This window comes from Mixophyes fleayi, chromosome 1 (assembly GCF_038048845.1).
Source record: "Mixophyes fleayi isolate aMixFle1 chromosome 1, aMixFle1.hap1, whole genome shotgun sequence".
Lineage (NCBI taxonomy): Eukaryota > Metazoa > Chordata > Amphibia > Anura > Limnodynastidae > Mixophyes > Mixophyes fleayi.
In genome coordinates this window covers 288089347-288114807 of record NC_134402.1, presented here as the reverse complement: position 1 = coordinate 288114807, position 25461 = coordinate 288089347, and the positions used below count along the sequence as shown (strand labels likewise).

The 25461-nt window shown below is 39.5% G+C and overlaps 1 protein-coding gene across 3 annotated transcripts in view; it reads right to left on the bottom strand.

Moving 5' to 3' along the window:
• PCSK5 (proprotein convertase subtilisin/kexin type 5) overlaps window positions 1-25461 on the bottom strand; it is a 327761-nt gene that overhangs the window by 193853 nt on the left and 108447 nt on the right. For all 3 annotated transcript variants that reach the window (XM_075211001.1, XM_075211000.1, XM_075210998.1), the window contains exon 5: window positions 22929-23005. In XM_075211001.1, the coding sequence (XP_075067102.1) occupies window positions 22929-23005 (77 nt within the window). The remainder of the gene's footprint in view (window positions 1-22928; window positions 23006-25461) is intronic.

Genomic DNA, 25461 nt, shown 5'->3' with positions numbered 1-25461 from the left:
GAGCTCTCGCATGATTCTATTTGTCATTTATACATGTTCCTGATTTTTTATATGACCTATGCTAGTTCCCAGCTAGTAATTAATTAGCAGCCTCCTGAGGCTCATTGTCAGCCCTGTTCTCCTCCTTTCTGATTTGTCCATCATAGTATTTAAGGCAGTGAGGACTGGGCCTCGCTGCCGGTTATAGTTCCTGCTCTGTGCATACTTACCTGCTCCCTGCTCAGGTTCCCTTCTCTGCCTTTGGATTGACCTTGCTGTGTATGACCTTGGACCGTGTACTGGACTCTGCTGTATTGCCTGTGACCTCGATCTCTGCCTGTTTCCTGGGTTCATTGTTTGCCGCCAGCCCTGACCTTTTGCCTGGACTTCACCACCGCTATTACACGATATTCCTGGGTTCTCCCCAGTCAGTGCACATCTCACGACCCTCTGTCTGTCTGCAGCCAAGTCTGTCCCCACCACTAGGGGCTTCAGTGAACACCAGACTTTCGGAGCAGATTCCGGGTTTTGTTGTACTGGCTGGAGGGGTTCCTAATAGTAATCATGTTTTAGCGCTGCCTACAGAACAATTATACACATGTCCCATGTTCCCTACCAGTCATTATATAGCCGTTACTATAGTAGTATAACTGTTTGTTTTATACTGAGTCTAACATTTTACATTAAGAGAAGAAATTTGATGTCCTTCTACCTTCTTTTTGTGTTCAGATTTGTGCATATAAACAACTACTTCAATGCTTTCCTATCCACACTACTGTGTTTAATGTGCTCAGAAACCACATGGAGTTCAAAAAGCTTAACTAGCTTAAGTGAAAACAGGCTTAACAAAAATTCAGAAAGAAAACTTCAATTTTCTATGTGCTCACTGCAATGATCATCTCCAAGTTTCAACAATTTCTCAACTTTTAGTTAATTATTAGACGGCTATCCACTTTATTTGTTATCGGGTTTGCAAGCTTTTGCAGTGTTATGTCAAACAAAAGCGCAAATGATGATGGATAACGTTCTCCTCAAAATGCACATTATAGAGCCTATGTTTTCGAGGAGATCTTATTCATACATGATATGTCACACATAGGCAATCACAATATGTTTGTACATCAGCTGCAGTACATAAGTTATCATAATTGCTTCCTAAGGCACATTTTGCACTTTGCATAGATGGTACATGAGCTATGCAACTCACATTTCCAATTGCAGTATGCCACCTTTTTTTCATTAATATAATGGATTGTAATTTTGATATCCCCTCGAAAATGTCTCTAAATCATACACAAGTTTACATCGTTTAAGAAATGCACCAGAAAACATACCAACTATTCAGTGCCGTAACTAGCCATTTTAGTGCCCTGGGCGAGATAGGGAAGCGGCGCCCCCCATCTAAGTGGGAGTGTCAATTGTCGAGTGGGCGTGGTCAACCTACTGTGGGGGGCGTAGCTAGCTCTTTACAAGTTCTAGACCGCACTGAAACCACCTCCCTCCCCATTCTCCACGGTCTGGCTTTGTAAGGATCTTTATGTAATGAGCCTCCATAGATCAAAGTACTTTAAATGCAGCTATCACATGCTAGCTGTATAACAAATGAATTGGTTATTGAAATAAAACTCACTGAAACAAATTAAAACAAATGTAACAGTACCATCTGTATCACACTGCCCCTTCATCACAGTTTCTCCTTTATCACACCGTGCCATGGAGCCAACTTTATCCCATCGTGCCCCCTTATCACCATCGCACGAAATGAATATATATATATATATATATATATATATATATATATATATATATATATATATATATATACATACATACACACACACATACACACATACAATATAAAGAGCCTCCTAGTGTCCGCCATACCTTACAGAGAGTATTCCTGTGACCACCATACAATACAGAGAGCATTCCTATGACCGCCATACTATACAGAGAGCATTCCTGTGACCACCATACAATACAGAGAGCATTCCTGTGACCGCCATACTATACAGAGAGCATTCCTGTGACCGCCATACAATACAGAGAGCATTCCTATGACCGCCATACTATACAGAAAGCATTCCTATGACCGCCATACTATACAGAGAGCATTCCTATGACCGCCATACTATACAGAGAGCATTCCTATGACCGCCATACTATACAGAGAGCATTCCTATGACTGCCATACTATACAGAGAGCATTCCTATGACCGCCATACTATACAGAGAGCATTCTTGTGACTGCAAAACAGATAAATACCTAACCTGAAATTAATAGACCCTACCATTAAAATAAAAAGCCCCAACAATAAATTTAATTGACCCACCAGCACCCCACAAATAAAATAGTACCCATTAAATAATTAGCCCCCACCTAAACGTCACCATTAAATTAATAGCCTACCTCCCACCCATGTACTAAGACACCTAACCTCCCTACCCTCATATCACACATTAATACATCCCCCCCTTCCCTCACACATTATGGCAGCATACTCCCCCTTCCCTCATAAAGCATAGCAGCATCTCCCCTCCATAATAGCAAGATGCAGCACACATTCCTCCCCTTCATAATAGCAGCACACCCCCCCTCCCTAATAGCAGCTCACATCCCCCCTCCTTAATAGCAGCTCACATCCCCTCCCTCCATAATAGCAGCTTACATGCCCCCCTCCCTCCATAATAGCAACTCACATGCCCACCTCCCTCCATAATAGCAGCTCACATCCCCCCCTCCCCTCCATAATAGCAGCTCACATCCCCCCCTCCCCTCCCTCCATAATAGCAGCTCACATCCCCCCCCTCCCCTCCCTCCATAATAGCAGCTCACATCCCCCCCCTCCCCTCCCTCCATAATAGCAACACACATCCCCCCCCTCCCCTCCCTCCATAATAGCAACACACATCCCCTTTCCCCTGCTTTTAAACTTACTTTTTTCCTCTTTCTTCCTGTCTAGCCGTCGCTGCCTGGCTCCTCTCTGGTTCTCTGCTCCTCTGTTGCCTAGCAACGTCATGAGGCAGAGGGCAGAGTTCAGAAGGGGGTGGAGCCGGGTGCCGGCCGCCATTTTGGATGCGCCGGGCGGACGGCAGTCTGAATCTGAGGTCTGTTTAATTTTTATTTTTTTTCACTCCTCACACAGAGGCAGGTGCGGGCGGCCATTGCGCCCCCTTGGGACTGCGCCCGGGGCGGCGGCACCGCCCGCACCGGCCTCGTTACGGCTCTGCAACTATTATAGAAAGCATTGATCTGCTTGCAGAAGTATAGTAGATCTGACAAGGTATATAAACCTAAATGTCTCATGTTTCACAGAGTAATACTTCTTTGTGTACAGTGGCTCTTATAGAGAAGTCCAAACTATATGTGCTTCACAGATAAGGTACTCCCAGCTCAGCAATGCTATGACCTTTTTCGTATTTTTCAACAGTGGACTATTCAAGTGAAATTTCCAGCTGTAAAATAAGATATCATTGCAGCGGTAATTGACTTCTCAACTCCACTCAGAATTCCAGCAGCGTTTAACTCTGCATGAGCCATGACATTTTGAGCAGATTGTTGTTCTTAAATGTCACAGGTCTTTGGAGATGTTTGAAAAGTGCCCAGCATATTGTTGTCGAATGAGAGACTCCTGGGAATAGCACTTATCCTTTTCTATGGCTAAATTCCTTTTGCCAATAGATAATGATCACAGAAAATTAGCTTTTCTCTTATGTCCACCAGCAATGAGACTCAGGAAAATTAACCCTTGAAGGATAATTACATGGTAGTTTATATTGAATAAAATATTGCATCAAACCATTTCCCTATTTCCAAATACTCCAAGGTATACACAACTATATAAACATGTGGTAATTCAATGATAAACAATAAATTAAAACTGTATAACTAATGTAAAACGTATTCAAAATCTGACCCGGGGCCACTCCTAATCTGTCTTCACCCCTTCTAATACCTATGAAATAGCGCACCCCAGATTGTAATATATATTATTGAAAGGAAGATGTAGTGTCCCCATCCTGCCGCTGAATGAGGCGAAGATTCTGTGGAACAGGTGTGAACATTCGGCTCATCTCTAGGCGATTGTCAAGACGATCATTGTAATATGTCACCGTCACTTTGACACACAAAAGACACAATGGAGGTGTATTGATATTGTGCGTGTGTGCATGTGTGAAGCAAGCAATCTTGATGCTCGCGAAGAGTGTTCTCTGTGGGATAATGCAGTTTTACAAAGGGAAGTTATAAATAAAGCAAAAAGCTACTGCAAGGTGGTCGAATCTCCAGAGGAAACATGTTTAAACAACATAAAGAGCCTTTGCCTGAGAAACTCCAAATCAGAGAGCGTGTGCTTCATTTCACTGAAGTCCTTTTATTGTTTATAATGGAGAGGAACAAGTTCCCAGGCTTTTTAAATTACAGTCTAAAGAGACACAGGGCTAAAAGGTTGTGCATTTGTTCTTTGTGTTTCTGTCAGGATGATAAAGTAGGCTGAAAGACTGCAGGAAACCTTGGTTACACAAAATGTTGCATTATTAAGAAAAGCTTGATGAGCATGCTACTACCTGGGGGATATCTTATCTTTGGGAAGAAGTAAGGAAATCATACTAGCTCTATGGAACCACAATGGCTCCAACCCTTGTCATACTAAACTTACCAACTAAACACGTAGTAAGTAATGCCCAGGTTTAGTTCTAGAAAGTGAATACTGAAATGCTTCCACAAATAGACTGAGCCATGGCTAAGCTATTTTGATTGCTTTGATCTAACAAGAAAATTCAAGAAAGAAAAGAGCACTATATAAAGATTTTGTTTTGCTGAAAAACCAAAATAATAAACAGTTTTGTTAAATTAATTTAAACATACACTCTAATGAGTTTTACCAGGTGAGAAATGCTTTAAGCATAATTTTGGAACAAATTACTAAAATCATACCATCAGTGCACAAATTATTGACACATTATACAAAATATTGAAAAATAATACTACTGAAATCTATACATTTTCAGGCCTTTTGGGCAAACTAAGTACTACAAGCCAATTGCTATAATTCCAACGGACAATAAATATCATTCTTGGGGGCCTATTTATTAATTGAAGGGGTTTTGCCCTGTTAATTATCATATGTCACCCCAACAATGACAGATGACTTTTTGTATTAATTTATAAACAAATCATCCCAGGACAGCGCATCTGGTAGGTGACTGTCTCGGCGATGACTTTACTTACCTTTAAACTGCAGTAGCCTGTCTCTCCTCTCCAGTTACTATCGCAATGTTGCATTGCGCATGACCTTTGGCCATGCACGTGCAAAGCCACATTTTGCAATAATAACCATAGGGGGGAGCAGGAAGGCTGCAGTGAGGGATCCAAAGATCTCTCTACTGCAATGCTCTCCGATAGGGTAGAATGCTATGCTTTTGGAGCTTGTTAAATAGCCACAGACTGCAGTCCCCATTGAAAATTATGGGGACTGGGGTTTAATGCAAAACTTAGCCCAATGCAGGAGATATCTATGAAATCCCATGACATTTGTTAGACAGAAGGGATAAATAAAAATACCTAAACCATACGGAAAAAGCCATTTCTGCATCCTTTATGGCTCAATAAATAGGACCTGTGGAGTGTTTTTATTCATCACTTAGCACTAGTGGGTCTATTTATCAATGTATAGTGATAGATTATGGTGAAAATCAGCCCTATCAATAAAATCCCTGAGCAATACTCTCTGTTATACTGGTCCAAAGCAGTTAGAGTTAACTTACCATGTCATCGGGCCAATCAGAGTGTGTGTGTGTCTGCATGACCGGGCCAGCAGGTTCACCCATTAGCAATAGGACTGCCAGATGGACTAGAGTCAGCGAGTTAATAGTTTGGGGAACATCAGGTTCATCACTAACATAGTTCTAACTACCAAAAACTGTTTTTGTTACTCTGCTGCTCGGGTTAGATGGGGCTCAGGTTGGTTCTCAGATGCTTATATTGCAAGCAAGAGCATTGTTTATTTGGCGAGTTACTACCAAAGAGTTACTCCAAACCTCGAAGGTAGAGCACTTGACCAGAAAAATTTAACGAAAGCTAGAAGCTCAGTTGTTATAGACATCAGGAGACTTTCACGACCATTATACAGTGTTCTGTACCACTGATGCACCAAACTTTAGGAAACCATTTAGTTTGTAAAGAGGCGGATTAGAAATAGGGCTTTGGGTTGTTTTGTTAGAATAGGCAAAACATCCACTCGTCTCCCTTTAGAAAATAGAAAAATTGTCACCAAAAGAACAAAAATATGCTGTAGTAGAAAGAGAATATCTGGAAGTGGATAGTTGCTAGCTTCAAGAACCTCTTAAGGGGAGACAGTGTAACAATTAGAACAATTTCTAGATGGGCTCTGTCTCTATAAACATTTAGGTTATAAGTGTTGCATAGATCGGTGCACAAACACAGAAATGCAAATAGCCTATCAAAAGTACACTGCCTCTAGGCAATGGCTGGGCAACCCAATGGGGTTGAGTTAAGGGGGGATATGAGACAGACTGTTTGGTTTTCAGTCTGCATGTCCCTTTCAGTGTTAAGGTCTATTGTTGCCTTTTAGAGATTCAGGAGTTCACATATAAAAATATTGTTTTGTTATCTAAGGCGTAACAGATGTTTTGAGTGTGAACTATTTCATTAATTATATAAGGGTTAACACTCATATATTAAACAAATAAGGTATATCAAAAACAACAGTAAATGCATACATAAAAAGCGAGCACACTTATATGTATGAAAGGTGGTTTTATAAAATTGAAGACATTTCTGTAAAATCACATGTGAGCAAGACAACTTTGTACATTATACCACTTTCACCCATATGAAAGTAACATATACAACCACTCGCCCATCTGTCCCCACCTCAGTCCTTAATTCCGCATAAAGACTAATTTTCATCTCTCGCAGCACCACACCCACCGCACTGTCTTCAAATCCTTAGACTGCTACTATCCTTCGTGCCCCCTAAGATCTGTCACTGACCTACAATTTGACCCCTGATTACCACCTTTTTTGCCTACCTAAAAGACTTTTTCCAACCATGCCTAATCAGATTCTCCCCATCCTTTAAATACTTAAACAATCTTAGAAAACCCACCTCTTTACTAGAGCTTACCCTATACTACTGACTCAAATACACCTATGTTACTGTCCCTATCTCCACTATAAACCACAATCGCTCCACTTATCTCAGTTGTAAGCTCTCACGTGAGTATGCTTTGTTTTCACTTCCACATTTATTGTATGTCCCTCTTTTATGTTGTATGTATGCTTTGTTTTTCCACAGTCCGGTGCTGCTGAGAACTGTGGCTCCTTGCAAATCAAAGACAACAATAAAAGGTATAAATTCCGATGTGAATTTACAGATACAATGCGTGATGGAATGACCAAAGAAAGTGGAACTTTATAAGGGGCATATTCAAATAAGAGCAAAGTACCTCTGAAATGGGACTGAAGGCACTTTGCGTTACTGCAACACCACGGATTTCCATTCGAACCCCATAGGGCTACAAAGGGAAATCTGTGATGTTGCGTTACCATAATAGCAAAAAAAAACATTTTTTACCATTACAATGGTAATTTCTCTGGTCATTTTTCCTCACACCTCTATGGGGCGCGAGGAAAAATCAGCAGAGATTTCTTGTCCCCTTAAGATTGTAGCGCTGGAACTTCTCACTTCTGTGAAAAGCCCTGTCACAACGCAAAACTCCATTCATGTGAAGCTTGCTCATCTCTACTTGAGATGTAGGCAAAGAGGGACAGAACATAATGTTTTTATTTTAAAATGTCTTGTTTATATATTTTTCTACTTTAGGCCACGTATTTTGTAGTAGTTGGATAGTATAAACACCAGATTTTGGGTTAGCTGCACTGAGACTAAATATAAGAATGTAAATATAGGCTTTAATGAATGAACAGAGCTTCATGCCTTCTGTGTTCCTACAGAGGTTCATCTTCCTGTGTCCTAGCCACATGCATTGGAAGCCCTACACTTAACCAATCCTGGCTTGTTGCTAGGCAGAATATCACAAACACCAAACACCAGGCGTACTTACCAGAACTATGTACACTCTAAATAGTTTAGATTTTTTCTTACTTAGATAAGGTGTTGAAACCCCACTGTTCTCTGTCTTATAGCCTAGCTGAATTCGGGTAGAAAAGAAGGCTCCCCTCCATATAATGCCATGATATGGCTTGTCCAACCTAAACTCCGATTCCTTGCCAAAATATGTCAGAGCTGCGCTCAGGACAGAGGATGGGGCTTCTTTTTCTGGTTGAATGTGGTCAAAATATGAAAAAGAGTGGAGCATATTTTACTAAGAAGGAGCAAGATCACAGAAATATTTGAAGTGTCTGGCATAAAACCTTCTATATACATCATCATCATCATTAATTTATATAGCGCCCCTAATTCCGCAGCGCTGTACATAGAACTCACTCACATCAGTCCCTGCCCCATTGGGGCTTACAGTCTAAATTCCCTAACATACACAGACAGACAGACACACACACAGACTATGGTCAATTTGTTAGCAGCCAATTAACCTACCAGTATGTTTTTGGAGTGTGGGAGGAAACCGGAGCACCCGGAGGAAACCCACGCAAACACGGGGAGAACATACAAACTCCTCACAGATAAGACCATGGTCGGGAATTGAACTCATGAACCCAGTGCTGTAAGGCAGAAGTGCTAACCAATACGCCACCGTGCTGATTTAAATGATATTTTTGCTTTCAAGTATAATAAATGCTCTAATCTCTCCCATTTCACTGCAAAGATAGATAAAACCAGCACTTTTTTATATTGATTATGAGCAAATCATTAGTTTTAATTTCTGCTAAACAGAAAAACAAGCGAGTACATCCTCAATCCCCAGCTCGGTCTTCTCAACACAGCTGCAAGTGCTTTCACTGAATGGCAACTCGCTATAGCTATTAATTGCTGCTGTGGTCGGGGCATTTTATCTGGAGACATGACACGCATTTCTCTAGCAATGCAGAATCATTAGTTTGTCACTAACATACTTGTCATATTACTAATGAAGGTGTGATTTCTCTATAACACAATAGCTCAGCTGTGTAATCAGCTTGGTCCCTTCTCAATGATTACTTGCCAGCGTCATTCTACTGCTTTAATAATATTGCTTCAACGGAAAAGCTTTGCGACCAAGTATTAATTATGTATGAAGTTACTGACTGAATACTTGTGTTAATTGTGCGTGAGGGGTAATAACAAGAAGAAAAAATACGATCAGTTGAAGGTACCTAGCGGCTAAATTTTGAGAGAAGCTCAGACTGTATCTTGCTAAATTACACCCATAACAGTAGTTCTAATTCTATTAGTATTCAAGTTAAATTGTTTAGCCAATAACTATGTTTGGCTATTCACTTGTGCAAAGATTAGAAGGAAACAAAACCTGTTATTATCTCTCATATATCACAAGTGATAATATAATTAGAAAACCATTGTGTGGCAGTCTGCCACAGACTGTTATGGGAGAGACTAAGTTCTGTGGGAGTCTGCAATGTAAGACTGCAGACAAGGTTAATTCCCGACACGTCTCTACACACAGGTTACTTTATGGTTTAGCTACCTAGTATTGAGGAGGAAGCCTAAATAGCTGGGTTTGTATTGTGGGTAGGGCGATCGACTCCAACCAGTGGCCGGTGACTAGAGAGGGGACAGAGTGTCTAGCTAGAAGCAGGGTCGCATGGAATTGTAAATACTTTTGTTTGAATGATTGCTGGAACTACATGAGTTACTATCTGTACCATTCTGACATCCCTGAATAAAACTACAGAAAAGCTGTTCAGCAAACCTGTGTCGGCATTAATTGTTTGGCGTGCTTTCACAATTGTTATTAATGATTTTCTTATGATTCTGTTGCCTTCTCCTGTAAATAACTCAAATTACAAATACATTTTTAACATATATACATGTCTGCAGAAGAATTCAGCCTCCTTACATCAAGTGATTTCCAGCAGACAGAATTCTTGAACCATGTACCACAGCCAAGAAACTGATACATTTAAATACTATATAGCTATATAGAACATAGTGATTTTCTGAAAGCAAAACCATGGAGTTCTAAAGCAAGGATATGCAACGAATCCCGTCTCACACCCTAGCAGAACTGCTGTCAAGTAAGCAAATTGGATCTTATATCAGCACCTAAAAACTAATATTAATAAGAGGATCAAATTCTAAATTATTTACCACATTCCAGAATGTAGATTGGAGTTTACTTCTAATAGACTGGGAAGGAAGAGCAGCCTACAGTGCAGGGCTTCAAATTAGGAGGGTTGGGGTACAAATAAATAAACAATTACTTGGAAGGTATACACAATTACAGAAGGTCCTTTGATACCTTTTTTTAAAATATTTTCGTAAAAGTGGTGGCGCTGTTTATGAGCACCATTATGTTCTGCTGGCTTCCACGAGGGTAAGACTATGTCTGTTACCGGGACCGTGCATGCCGAACAGTGTGTTGTCTCCCAGGTGCTCAGGCTCGGCATATTGCGGATCGGGTGGACAGATTGTTGGGAGGGGCTGGGAATGACCCAGCGGTTTTGGTGCATGTTGGCACCAATGACCGAGTTAGAGGAAGAAGGGGTGTCCTAAAGAATGATTTCAGGGACATAGGTCGCAAACTTAAGGCAAGGACATCCAAGGTAGTATTTTCGGAAATACTACCTGTGCCACGCGCTAGTCCAGGGAGGCAGCGGGAGATTAGGGAGGTTAATGCGTGGCTAAAAGATTGGTGTAGGAAGGAGGGTTTTGGATTCTTAGAGCACTGGGCTGATTTCTCGGTCAGTTGCCATCTTTATTGTCGTGATGGATTGCACCTGAATGAGGAGGGGGCTGCAGTGCTAGGGGAGAGGATGGTTAGAAGGTTGGAGGAGATTTTAAACTAGGCTCCGGGGGGGAGGGGCAAGCAAGTATTTATGGGATAGACATTGAGAGTAGTAAGGAGGAATTTCACAAGAGTAAAGGGGGTGGAGAGGGGGGAAAGGGAAGCATAGCCGATAAGGAGCGGCCCTTTTTAAAGCAAAAAGAAATACCTAAGGGAGGCAATAGACTTAAGTGTATGCTTGCAAATGCAAGAAACCTGACAGGTAAAATGGGGGAGTTAGAACTAGTAGCAATGAATGAGCAGTATGATATTATAGGTATTACTGAGACCTGGTGGGATGATACACATGACTGGGCAGTCAACTTGGAAGGCTATTCTCTCTTCAGGAGGGATAGGGTAAATAAAAGGGGAGGAGGAGTATGTCTTTATATTAAGCCAGAATTAAAACCAAGTATTCAGGAAGTTATATACGAGAATATTGGTGATAATATAGAGGCATTGTGGGTGGAAATATCCAGCGGAGGAAAAAGTTCAGAGAAGTTTCTGATAGGGATATGCTATAAACCGCCAGATATTAGTACGATTGAGGAAGCCCAACTTCTACAGCAAATTGAAAAGGCTACACAACTAGGTAAAATGTTAATTATGGGGGATTTTAAATATCCGGACATTGATTGGAGTACTGAGACCTGCGGTACAGCTAGGGGAAATAGGTTTCTGAGCACGCTAAAAGACCATTACATGTCCCAATTAGTTGAGGAACCAACAAGGAACCGGACTATACTGGACCTAGTAATAACAAACAATGTAGACGTAATATCAAATATTCAAGTAAAGGAGCACTTGGGAAACAGTGATCATAATATGGTCTCATTTGAAATTAGTTTCCAGAAACAACAGTATAACGGATCAACTAGGACTTTAAACTTTAAAAAGGCAAATTTTAATATGCTAAAGGAGTCTATAAAGAGCATAGACTGGGACAAAGCCTTTGAAGGAAAAAATACGGAAGAAATGTGGGCTGTCTTTAAAATGTTGTTGGAAACATACACATATAAGTTCATTCCTATGGGAAATAAATGTAAAAGAATTAAGTCTAAACCAATGTGGCTAAATAAAAAGGTAAGGGAAGAAATGCAAAGGAAGAAGCGTGCATTTCAATTGTTTAAATCTGAAGGGTCAGAGGAGTCCTTCCATAGGTACAAGGAATGTAATAAAACATGCAAAAAGGAAATTAGATTAGCTAAATTAGAAAATGAAAGGCACGTTGCAAAAGAAAGTAAGACAAACCCCAAAAAGTTTTTTAAGTATATAAATGGCAAAAGGATTAAAAAAGATAATATAGGACCCCTAAGAAGTGAGATGGGTGAATTGATAAATGATACTAAGGAAAAAGCAGAGATATTAAACACGTTCTTTTCTTCAGTATTTACCAGAGAGGAACAAATGGCAGGAGTAATACATAAAAATGGAAATGAAACCATGCCATTAATTAATACTTGGTTGTCAGAGAAAGAAGTCCAAAGGCGACTGAAGAATATTAAGATAAATAAAGCTCCAGGTCCAGATGGCATACACCCAAGGGTCCTTATGGAGTTAAACTCGGAAATAGCTAGACCGCTATTCTTAATTTTGAGGGATTCAATCTCATCAGGCTCAGTACCAAGGGATTGTCGAATAGCAGATGTGGTGCCGTTGTTTAAAAAGGGGACGAGATCACAACCAGAGAATTATAGACCTGTAAGCCTGACATCAATAGTGGGGAAACTACTGGAAGGTATTTTAAGGGACAGTATTCAGGATTACTTGGTACGCAATAAAATTATTAGTGGGAATCAACATGGATTTGTGAGGGATAGGTCATGTCAAACTAATCTAATTAGTTTCTACGAGGAAGTTAGTGGGAACTTAGACCAGGGCAGGACAGTAGATGTGGTCTACTTAGATTTTGCAAAGGCCTTTGATACAGTGCCACACAAGAGGTTGGTTTACAAAATAAGGGAACTGGGTCTAGAAATCAAAATCTGTACTTGGATCGAAAACTGGTTAGAGAATAGGGAACAGAGAGTTGTGATAAATGGAACATTTTCTAATTGGTCAAAGGTCTTAAGTGGAGTACCTCAAGGTTCCGTGCTGGGACCACTCCTTTTTAATATATTTATTAATGACCTTGGTGATGGTTTAGAGAGTAAAGTTTCTATTTTTGCAGATGACACTAAACTCTGTAAGGTAATAAAATCAGAGCAAGATGTAGCTTCTCTACAGAGGGACTTAAATAAACTGGAGGATTGGGCGGCTAAATGGAATATGAGGTTTAACACAGATAAATGTAAGGTTATGCATTCAGGGATCAAAAACAAGAACGCAATCTATAAATTAAATAGAATTAATTTGGGAGAATCTATAATGGAAAAGGATTTGGGAGTGCTCGTAGACAGTAGACTTAGCAATAGTGCTCAATGTCAAGCAGCAGCTGCAAGGGCAAACAAAGTATTGGCATGCATAAAAAGGGGCATAGATGCAAGGGAAGACAGTGTAATTTTGCCACTGTATAAATCGTTGGTAAGACCTCATCTTGAATATGCAGTACAGTTATGGGCACCACTCTATAAAAAAGATAATTTGGAACTAGAAAGGGTTCAGAGAAGGGCGACAAAATTGATAAAGGGTATGGAGTCATTAAGTTATGAGGAAAGGTTAGCCAGTTTAGGCATGTTTACTTTAGAAAAGAGGCGTCTAAGGGGAGATATGATTACTATGTACAAATACATTAGGGGTCAATACAGAGAGCTTTCATGGGAACTTTTTAACCCAAGGACCATACACAAGACACGTGGTCATCCCCTAAGGTTAGAGGAGAGGAAATTTCACAACCAGCAAAGGAAGGGGTTCTTTACAGTAAGGGCAGTCAAGATATGGAATTCATTGCCAGGGAAGGTTGTGATGGCAGATTCAATAGATATGTTTAAGAAAGGGTTAGACAAATTTTTAGAGGAAAGGTGTATCCAGGGATACGACCGTTAATTTAAAATAAAGGATAGTAGTGGATATAGGGTAAAAATTGGATTGCAATATTGAGTCTGGGGGGATTTTCAAAATTGAAACAGATGGGCGGTTGCCTACTCTGGATTAATTTCAAATATAAGTGCAGGATCGCAGGAGATCCAAAATAGGTTGAACTTGATGGACTGGTGTCTTTTTTCAACCTCATCAACTATGTTACTATGTTATATGAGCCTGACCTTATTGGCAACTACACTATTCCTTACATCTGCTTAAAGCTGACAGTCTCCGAAAGGTCAATTTTCAAAGATTAAAAAATGTGGACTGGTGTCTACTCTTGAACTACTGCACCCATCTGTATTGAGAAGCACGTGGCCTACTATGTCAAGATGCAGCAGTGCAAAACCTAGCTCCTTCTGCTGAGAAAACCATGCAGACGGTAGAGTTCCTTGCTGAGAGTGGACTAGGGACAGTAATGGAACTCGTTTTGTCCCCCACATTCCATAATTACATGAACATGTTTGGACATTTTTTCTTGGGGGGGGGGCTTTAGATGCAACGGGTGGCCGCACAACCTTTAACCCTGCAGAGACCAAGGGCTGACTTCATCTTCAAATGGGACAACTTTTGCACAAACCAGAAGCACTTTATTTGGAAAGAACATTTATAGCATAATCCTACACATGCAATTAATAACTCAATACTCTCAGGAGTTCCTTAGGATACAAATGGGTACAATAAGCAGCATTTATGAAAAAGTTGAGACTGTTGGAAGTATATAATGGGGTGGCCAAGAAATGATAATAGGCGGGACTTACATTTCGATCTCGGCCCACAATCCCACAAATACTTATGAGTAGCTTCGGCACGCAGGCACACTGAAGGTAGCCCTGCATCTACGTATTCACATGTCAAACAGGTGCATTTACAATATAAGACCAGCAGGCAAACAATGTTGCAACTTTGCAAATGACCCTTAGATACACTTTTTTAACGGTGCTTTTTGTTCAGGTCAGCTATGACTATTCTTATGTAATACGTATTTACATTATTTTCTGTCTTTAATGTTGTGTACATTTATCTGGCTGTTATATTCTTTTCATTTCTTTATTTCTATTTCTTACTTCTTGAATTTTTCACTTCCTGACCAACTGGAACATTACAAATACACATTACATACACAGGCTGAACCAATATTGTGGGCTGAACAAATATTTATGACAATGCAGCCTAGAAACTAGTCACATCCTTTATAGGCTCATTACTGGTTCAGCTCATAAAAGGGCTTCCTCCACTGTGAATATGGAAATTGTACACTTTAAGCCCCTTACCCATTTTGGCCGTAACACAAAACAGATACATTATTACTGACCAACTGTAGACTTATTAGTATCATATCATAGCTTTTGTTTGGCTGCCTACATACCCTTTGCTTTTTAGCTATTTGGTTTCAATAAAGTACAGTAAGTGAGGTTCTCTAAAATACTTCAACTGTATGTTGTTATTTGTGCCAGTTTCAGATTCTATCATTTTTTTTATCTCAAAACATTCAGGAGAATATGTGCAAATATTTGTTTTATAAAAATGGAAAAGTTTACAGTAGCTTAGAAATAAATAATTACAAGGAAGCATGCTGTTCCTCCTCCCTCTGCCAACAGAGGAAGCACTTATACACAGCTGCTCCTTCCTAACCCCTGTCAGCAGCCGCTCACTGCAGGAAGAAGTGCAGTGAAAGGAGTAGGAGCAAAGATAGGAAGAATTCTTCCTCTCCCTCTCCCGTCAGTACTCCTCTCATGCTGTTAGTCACAGTACTACAGTGACTGCAGGAAAGAGTGCATGTGACTTACATGCTGGGGAAGATTTGGATAGGCATGTTGAGAGCCAGGAGGTAAGGTGACAATCTAATCTCTATTGCCCCTAGGGTCGTGCTGCCTGAGATGAGGGTATCTATCCCCTTGGCTCAAGGGAGGAATGACTCTGAACAAAGGAAAGTTTACTGCAGTCAATAGAACACCAAAGCTAAAGATTACATGGAAAATCAATGCTATCTTAGGTGATTTATGTTTACCTTGTGCCAAGGTGTACTTTAGAGTGCAATAAATTCTAATCCATCCATAACTGACCAAAGGACAAATGTTGAATGAATTAACTTTGTGTCATATAGAGGTGGCTTTAGGACCACAATCTTCTTGCATTAATGTGACTGGAGCCTCATATCAATACTTTTTGCCTTTGGGACACTTGCTTCTTTCACTATCTGTCAGTCTGTGACTTTCTGGTTACCTCCATTTCCCTCACACCATGGCTGTGCCCCTATCACATGCAGTCCTGTCCTTGCTAACCTAACCACTAGAGAACAGATCCCTGCCTCTCACATGATCAGTACAGCTCATCTCCCACTGTTGATAACACTCCAATTATCACACTGGTTACAACAATCAGGACGTACAAAGTATTAAAGATTCTGAAGTGGACTAAAATAAGGTATTCTAACCCGAGTCAAACACACCTGGCAAAAAGATCTTCAAAATGGGAGTTGGCCATTGTACATCCCTGAGGGATGTTGTACACTAGCCTTTAGACACTCATCCCCATTCAGTAGAAAAAGTAGGGAGGATCCCATGTAGCTACTTACCCCTGCGGATACCTGTGACAGTAACTACTTCCTGGTTACAGGATTAGTTGTCAATGTAGTTTACTCATACTTGCCAACTTTTATAACCTCTCTCCGGTGCCCACAGCACAGTGCTAGCATTTCTGCCTTACAGCACTGGGGTCATGAGTTCAATTCCCAACCATGGCCTTATCTGTGAGTTTGTATGTTCTCCCCGTGTTTGCGTGGGTTTCCTCCGGGTGCTCCGGTTTCCTCTCACACTCCAAAAACATACTAGTAGGTAAACTGGCTGCTAACAAAATTGACCCTAGTCTCTCTGTCTGTGTGTCTGTGTGTTAGGAAATTTAGACTGTAAACCCCAATGGGGCAGGGACTGATGTGAATGAGTTCTCTGTACAGCGCTGCGGAATTAGTGGCGCTATATAAATAAATGGTGATGATGATGATGAACTGAATAGTATAAAGAAACCAGTTAACAAAACTATTAACCTATAACAGTATAGCGTGGACAGCACTGTGGCACAGTGGTAAGCATTTCTGCCTCACATTGCTAGGTTAAGGGGGTTTAATCTGTTCATAAACCCATCTGTATGGAGTTTGTATGTTATCCCTGTGTTTGTATGGGTCTCCTCTGAGAGCTGTGCCTTTCCTAACAAACTCAAAAGCCACACTGGTAGATTAACTTGGCTTCTAATGAAATTCCTCCTAGTGTGTGTGTTCATGTCAGGAAATATAGATTGTAAGCTCCACTGGGGCAAGGACTGATGCAAATGATTAAATATTTTTCGTAAAATGCTTTGTAATGTGTAGGTGCTGTATAAATAACTGATAACAGTGCAGGTAGGAATCCAACCTGGCCAGAAAAAAAAGTCAATAATATATATACCATTACAAAACAGTTGGATATTTTCTTTCCGTGAATGGTGGCAATCATATTCTGACGTAAAGAACTATTTCAGATATTCTGGAAAGAAAGCATATACAGATAGATTTCTGGCTTACCAGGGCAAACCCATTTATATTGGAAGCAATGGATGTTGACACAAGATGAATCAGTCAGTGCACAAATAAAATCAATGTAAGACTGATGCAGTGTGAACTATAGTAAATGACAGGACATTTCTTACAGCAATTGAGATTGTATTTTGCCCTTCCCTATTAAGACTACACATTTGTCCACAAGAGCAATCTTCTCGACAGCACGACAGTTAGCTTTCTGTTGCTTTGGGATCAACCTCACCTCATATTAGCTTTAACTTGTAACCAAACCCTTTTGTCGTGGATAACTAAAAAAAAAGGTTGTGACACAGGAATTCTTAACAGTGCAGTTGCAAAAAAAAAAGAAAGGTAGAAAATGAAAGAAACTGGAAACCTGGAAACGGACTTCGTGGTTTTTGTAAAAATACATAGAATGTAAAGCACATTTTACTTAGAACCACAGAACAATCAGTATGAATTTTTCGGTCAGGTTGGATTTGCGATTTCACAATACATATGCTGCCCTCACTACACATAGGGTCAGGAAGAGCTCCCATCACATAATCAGGAGCTATCTACTTTTAATATAAGTCCCTTTCCACATCACAGGGGCAGGTGAAGGGTTAATTCTGTTCTTTATACATTTAACCTGTTCCTGCTATTATAGCTAAAGCTGAATACTTTACAGATCACTGTAGTGTTCCCACTAAGTTTTCTCATTAGCAATACCAATACAATATACCCCTGGATGACTTCAGCAGTGGTGGGCAGTAATGGTTGAAAGCAATGTGTTTAGTGAGAACATGTCTAAAGAATTAGAAAGTCCCACTCCAGACCACTCTAATATTTTAAGCTAATTTCTACTTTTTAATCTGTACATTGAAGAAATGCAAATAACTGTCAAAGATTCCAACCAACCCAGCAGGTCACATGTTCCAGGTCATCCAGCAGGGCTGTAAATAACTGTCACAGTTTCCAGACCCCCCAGCAGGTCACATGTTCCAGATCACCCATCAGGTGCACAGGGAGCGTTCACTAACTGTCACAGTTTCCACAGCAAAGAGCAGATGCACAGGTGTATTGCCAAATATCAAATTTTCCAGAGGACAATGGTAATGCATTGTTGCAAATAGCGGACGGAAGTTTTGAAACATACCTCTGAAACGATGCAACTTATTTTTATGATGCCTTGCTCAGACAACAGCATAATAGAAATAGGTCACTCATAAAATTCGTACTTATGCTATTAATATATAGATTTAAAAAATATTGCCTAAAAAATGTTCTATGGCGATAACAGAAGAAGGATTGTTGAGGTACTTTTAGAATAAATAAGGAGGCAAAATCCATCACTTAACGTATCAGTTAAATGTTTTGAGACTTTTCAAAAATCAAATTGTCTTATGGTTTAAATAATCTTATAATACACAGACTCTTCTCTCTAAAACCATGCCAAAACATCATCTGCAATTCTAAAATCATTACTTTCCACACATCTATAAATAATGTGATGAAAAGACTTTACCCTCAAACAAAAATAAAAACACAATCTAACTATTACGCCACAATAGATAACAGCTCTTATGAAAACACAAGAGAGAATGAATTGCTAAAAAAAATAGTTCAGAAACCACATAAAGAACATCAGCAAAACTCAGCTGGGGTCAATTCCAGAAAACTCTGTCTTCCATATGTGATGTGAAATATTAGAATTAATGAGAACCAGAGGTTTCACAATAAAAAAAAAAAGTTTACTGGCCTTGCCAAAACAACCTTTAAAGGGATTACTAGCAATGGTCAGCATTACATACAGTGTACCGCACAGGCTAGATGCTTTACATAGCAGAGGTGACTTCATCCACAGCTGACTGCTGTCTCCAATTGAGCAGAGTAAAATTCCAGTACTTGCCTGTAACACTGACATGGTCTGTGTTTCTGCTGCCAAGTTGTAGGAAATTAGAGTAACCTTTTGGCTAAATAGCGAAATACCATAGTAGTTGAAGGAATCATTGTCACACCCAGGATTAGAGCATCTGTCCCAGTGTGATTTACTGTTTGGGGCCATTATTTTTTTATTCTATACTTCAAATTGAAGCAAATGTTCTAAGATTGTATCTAATAGATCAAATTTACTTGAGTCAGAAACAACAGAGGTTATTTACAGTTCAAATATTCAGTAATACACAGCAACCAATTATCAATTAGCTGTGATTGATTTAATGTCAGCAGAACACTAGAAACCAATGTCTGATTGGTTGATATGGGTTACTGCACATTGTAACTTTGTTAGTAAATTAACACCAATATGTCTGTATCGTTATAGTTATACAATTTTTTTTCTACAGTCATTTAAATATATATTTTTTTCTAAATCTTTTTCTCTGCTATCCTTATTTAAACTTGCCACAAAACTGTGCACTTCTCTGCATTATACAACTTACGGCTAACCTCAGTGATTTATTGAGAGCATTTTAACTGGAGTTTGGAATGGAAACAAGTGACATATTGGCTACACAGCTAATTTCAACCAGCTTTATCGCCCAGATGTTCTGGGAACAGCTCACTAATGTCCCACATCATCACGCAAACACAACATTCCATATATAACAATCTTTACATTAGCAGGTGGCCTGTTGCAAAATAAAAAAGAACAGCAAAATACAGCTATGCATAATAGCGCTGTAAATGGTCACATTACTGGTGCCATATTTGTGCATTAATATTAAATAGTAAGGGCATGACTACTAACATGCCATAACTACATAAATGTCTTACCATCTTTGGAAAGGCTTCCTGCATAATTAATACAAACGTGCAGGGTAATCAGATTGATTATTTGCTTGATAATGCTCGACATACAATGCATATTTCATGAGATGTTGCGAAAGAGACCAATAATGCTACACCAACAAATCAGAAATGTGCTTCTAATAGTCTGCCTTATTGATCAAAGATAATATTTAATTGGTTATTACTAAGCATATTTAGTGTTCAAGATTGTAGTAAAAACTAAATATTGGATGTGTTAAAGTTTTCTCATACAGCAGATTAAGTCATCTTGCTGCAGTGCTTTGCCTGTGAATTCAATTCCCCATACTTAGCAGATAATCAAGTGTATTCCAAAGTCTGAAACTTATTTATCCAGTTCTCAAAGGGAAGAATTGAACTGTACACTGAATCGATTCTGTCTAACCTAAATTACCAGTTATAGGTTTTCTTATTTACAAACGTGAAACCCTCTAGGATTTATGAAGAACACATTTTCCTGCAATGCCACGCTAGTTAAAATTAATTTAGAATACATTTTATAGAAAGACCACATTTGAGACAAAGTGCCTGTAAATTAACATTGTCTCAAGGGCACATCCATAGGTACAATTAAAGGAAAGCTCATCTTTACTGATGCTGTCTGATGTTTAAATACCAAATAAACTGTAAGCAATTGATAGATACAATGAAAATGACATATTAATAATAAACAAAAACACATAGCATGTCATTAGATAATAGTGTTTTCTGTAGCTCCTTGACAAAAATGACACTCGGTCTGTAAATAAAATGAGGGCCTCTCTGAAAATGGGGCCAACATTTATGAACAAGGCAGACTTTTGTAATCTATGGGTAGTTCCAGAAAAGCTGGAACTACAAGTTCCACCATGTCCGACATGTAGTTGCACAAAAGCTGGAAAGCTACAATTTGCATTGATTATGTACTATACTAAACATTGCACATTATAGTCCCAAAATAAAATGTATAACATGTTTCTGAATGTTTCTCAGAGATATCACAACATAGAACTTAGAAGAACTCTATGTACACAATGTGAATGTTTGTGCATAATATACAGGCAGACATGAATTAATGTGCCAACTAAATCATTATCAACTGTCTCAAGAATGATGAATGAATATTGGGAAGATAGTTTAAAAAAAGTAAATTTTAGTTGTACTAGGCATTATTTTATATTTATAAAATAAAATATATTTCCTTTGCAATTTACTTATATGAATTTAAAATTTTTGTACCACATGACTGTCCATATGACGACATGTTTTTATTTGGACCTAATTTCTATTTAAATAGGACCTATTTAAGGCATTTTAATAGAATCTAACCCATAGTTACAGCATGAAAAGCTTGGACATCATTAATGTAAATTTATATAGTAGGTAACAAGCCACTTCTAAATGAAATAAATACAGAATGTTTTACACACGGCAGAAATCATTAGTTGCACAGGTATTATAATCATTGTTTTCAAACCAGGAAGATACCAATGGGGCTCATTTAGAGGTGGATACTTTTGCTCTCCGAACAAACACACAAAAAAGCATGTTTATGCGGATATGAGTCGGATGCATCTCAAGATGTATCCAACTCAAAAGCACTAGTAATAGTACCAGACGTACGTCAGGCAGAAAAGTATTTATATTTTACATCAGTGTTTCCCAACTCCGGTGTTCAAGCCCCCCTAACCTTCCAGGATTTAAGGATATCCATGCTTGAATGCAGGTGATTAAATTAGTGCCTCAATCATTTTGATTTAACCACCTGTGCACAAACATGGATATCCTCAAAACCTGAAGTGTTATGGGGGCTTGGGAACTGGATATGAGAACGACTAAGGATAGCCAGTGCTGGATTAAGGGAATGGAGGCCCCTGGGCTAAGGGGGCCTCCATTCCCCGTGAGGGCCCCCCCCCCCGTGATCCGAGCTCCCCGCCCCCCTCCCCCGGCACTTACCTCCTTCTCCGGTGCGCTGTACGCTCTTTACTGAGGAGATCTCGTGAGAGTGAGACTCACGAGATCTCCTCAGTAAGGAGACTACAGAGCGCCGGAGAAGGACCGCAGTTAAAGTGCTCAGCAGCACTGATCGCGCCAGGGGCGCCCCCGCCCCCGACCGATGAATACTGCTGCTGAGCACTTTCAAGGGCCCCTTGGATGCCATAGGCCCCTGGGCTGTAGCCCAGTTAGCCCTATGGTTAATCCGGCCCTGAGGATAGCACAGAGATGTGGCTTGATAGTGTTAGTAGTAAATGCTAAAGTCACGTTAACCTATTTGCACACAAGATAATAATGTAATAAAGTACTGTATACACAAGACAGAATAATGTCTTGAAAGTTATTAATAATTGCAAAAGTATTTGCACTTTTTTTAGTGCATACACAAACTGCAGTTATTCCATGGCCCGACTAGTTGCAGTGAGAAATTACTTGCATGGGGCTAGCTCACAAATGAGTCATATATTCTCACTTGCAATCTGTCAAACTATAGTTCAGGAGACTTCACTAGACAAAGCAAAATTAAAATACAGTGAACTGTAAGATATCAAATAACTAAGTAAAACATTTGTACGTATTTGTATTAGCAATTTAATTTCTCATTGATTATTGTGACTATTGACCAAAGATAAATCGAAAAAAAATGCTTTCATCAAGAAATGTTTTACTTAATAATACTCCTTACTTGTTCTCATTGCTTGCGTCATATCGAGGCATAGGATCATAATCATTGCCATTGATATCAGTGCTGGCCTGAGCATCCTACACCCAAAAAAGGAGAAAGAATAGATTAGTCAGCATGATTATTAAGCTGTCATATTATCACATGCATATATAAATATGTTACATTCTGCACAGGGAATTACCTGTGAGTGTCACATCCAATTAGTATTAAAGCTGTTTGTAGTATTGTGTAGCAAGAGCAGGAGGTGAACTGACAGTGGCAGGAGGTGAACTGACAGTGGCAGGAGGTGAATGAACAGCATCAGCAGGATGTAAATGGGTGGCGTCTGCAGCAACAGGATGGAGGGGGGAGTATAGAAATTTGTACCATTTACTGGACAATGGGGGATTGTATGTATTGGCACTCTGTACTATATACTGGACAAAAGCAGCTACCAGGTAACAATGCTAGACTGGGCCACAGTTATTAAAAATCCAGACGTGTTTATCTGTCGACAGTGCATTAGTCCCAGCAACTTAGTCTGGGCTCAGTACCCAAACCTAACATTAAAAGATCTGTGATCTCAATCATCACTACCCATATTTTAAAATTGTTACCACTGGAAATATATCTTTGCTTTGTGGTTCCTGCTATCTTGTAAAAACAAAAATAAACATGATCTAGTATTTGGATACCATTGCAAATTGTCCCGGATGTATTACAAAGGAATGGATCACTAATGTCATCTTTGGACAGAGCCTACTAATATCTTAAAGTCTCCATACGTTACTAGAATGTAAACCGTGGAATATTTGAACCATATTATTTAAGTACTAGATGCTGCTTGTTTCTCTGCTTGAAGAAAATGCACAAACATAGTTTGGCACAGGAAACATGAAAAAATGCATTTGACCTCATTTCAAGTGAACCTTAAAAGCATTTAGTTAGTTATTTTAAAGATTTATAGAACATAACAGAATCCAAATATGTGAATTACATTAATCTGATGTTCATAATTCCACAGTATTTTATAACCACTAGTTGACATAGTTCATTTGCAAGTCCAGCCAAAATTGTTCCATAATTGCTCATAATTTTCACTTCCCCACACTATTCCCACATGGATTCTTACTCGAATGAAATAATTCTCCATCGTGTTAACGCAGCATTCTCAATTACAAGGCAACTTTCTAGTGCAGTGCTTAAAAAAATAGCTGACACATTTACTGTATCCAACACCTGCATAACTTAATTTTGAATCTCGCAGGGCCAAACGATCCTAGAGTCACTGAGCTGTAAGCGTGTCTGAGCAGGGATGATACTGAAGATTAATTTGCTTCATTTTGTTACATTGTGTAATTGTCCCCTGATTTTAGTGGAAATGTGCTTTCTTGCGATATTGCTGGTTTCCCTGTGGTTTGTGTAATTTAATATGACAGGAAACAATTTGATGGAATTTTCCACATGATCAACTTTATATGTGATAAGAGTTGGGAGCTGACTGAAAACCAGTATCAGTATTGTTTAATTTTTTTTTAGTAAACACCCCCTTAACCTGGACTGGCAGAAGTGCAGGGACACCTACACTGGTATACCTGACGTTATCAAGGTACAGCCAAAGAAATAGTGGTAGCACTTAATTGGATGGCCCTGTCATCCATTCAATCTGGTGCTGCTGTCTGATCACCTTTAAGAATTCTACATGCACCATGTCAAAGAGAATACATTATATCAATAGTGGTTTACAATTCATCCCACAATTCTCCTAGTCAAAGGGAGGGTTATTTGTGCAAAAAAGATACATCCAAAATGTGGATATTCTTTTTGCGATTAGATGGCTCAATGCCCTTTAGGCTATGTACTGTCTGTGTGCAGCGCTGACTCTACCATTAGGTGAACCTAGCTGCTTGCCAAGAATGTCAATGGGGCATCTAAAACATATAGTGATTTAAATGCTACGTGGCTACCCCGCACAAAGCACCAGCCACAGGCATGAAGAAGCATCCAGGAGCTTTTGCTGGTTGCTGCTCCTCCTATCAGTCTTACTCTGAGCATACATTTATCTTTTTATTATTGTTTATTTATTTATATTGCGCCAATCATGTTAAGCAGATCTGTACAGAGGCTAAGCAGTCAAGAGGCTAAGTAGTTATTCACATGAGTCCCTGTCCCACTGGCGCTAACAATCATTCCCTACCGTATAATATATACAAGCTAGGGTTAATTTCAGCAACCAATTATAGCCTACCAGTATGTTTTTGGACTGTGTGAGGAAACCGGAGTACCAGGAGGAAACCTATGCAAAAAATGGGAGAACATACAAACTCCACACAGAAAGGGTCCTGGTCAAAATCCAACTCATGACCCCAGTACTGTGAAACAGCAATGTTAGCCACTGTGCCAAGAGGTTAAAGATTCTGGATGATAAGCATAGGCCTGAACTTGATTAGTCTAACTCCCCATGCTTTATGCTGACCTAAGAAGCTAAAGGGGAAGTGAGCAGTGTCAACTCCAACTCCAAGTCCAAGCCTTGGAATAGTCTTGACCTTGTCTG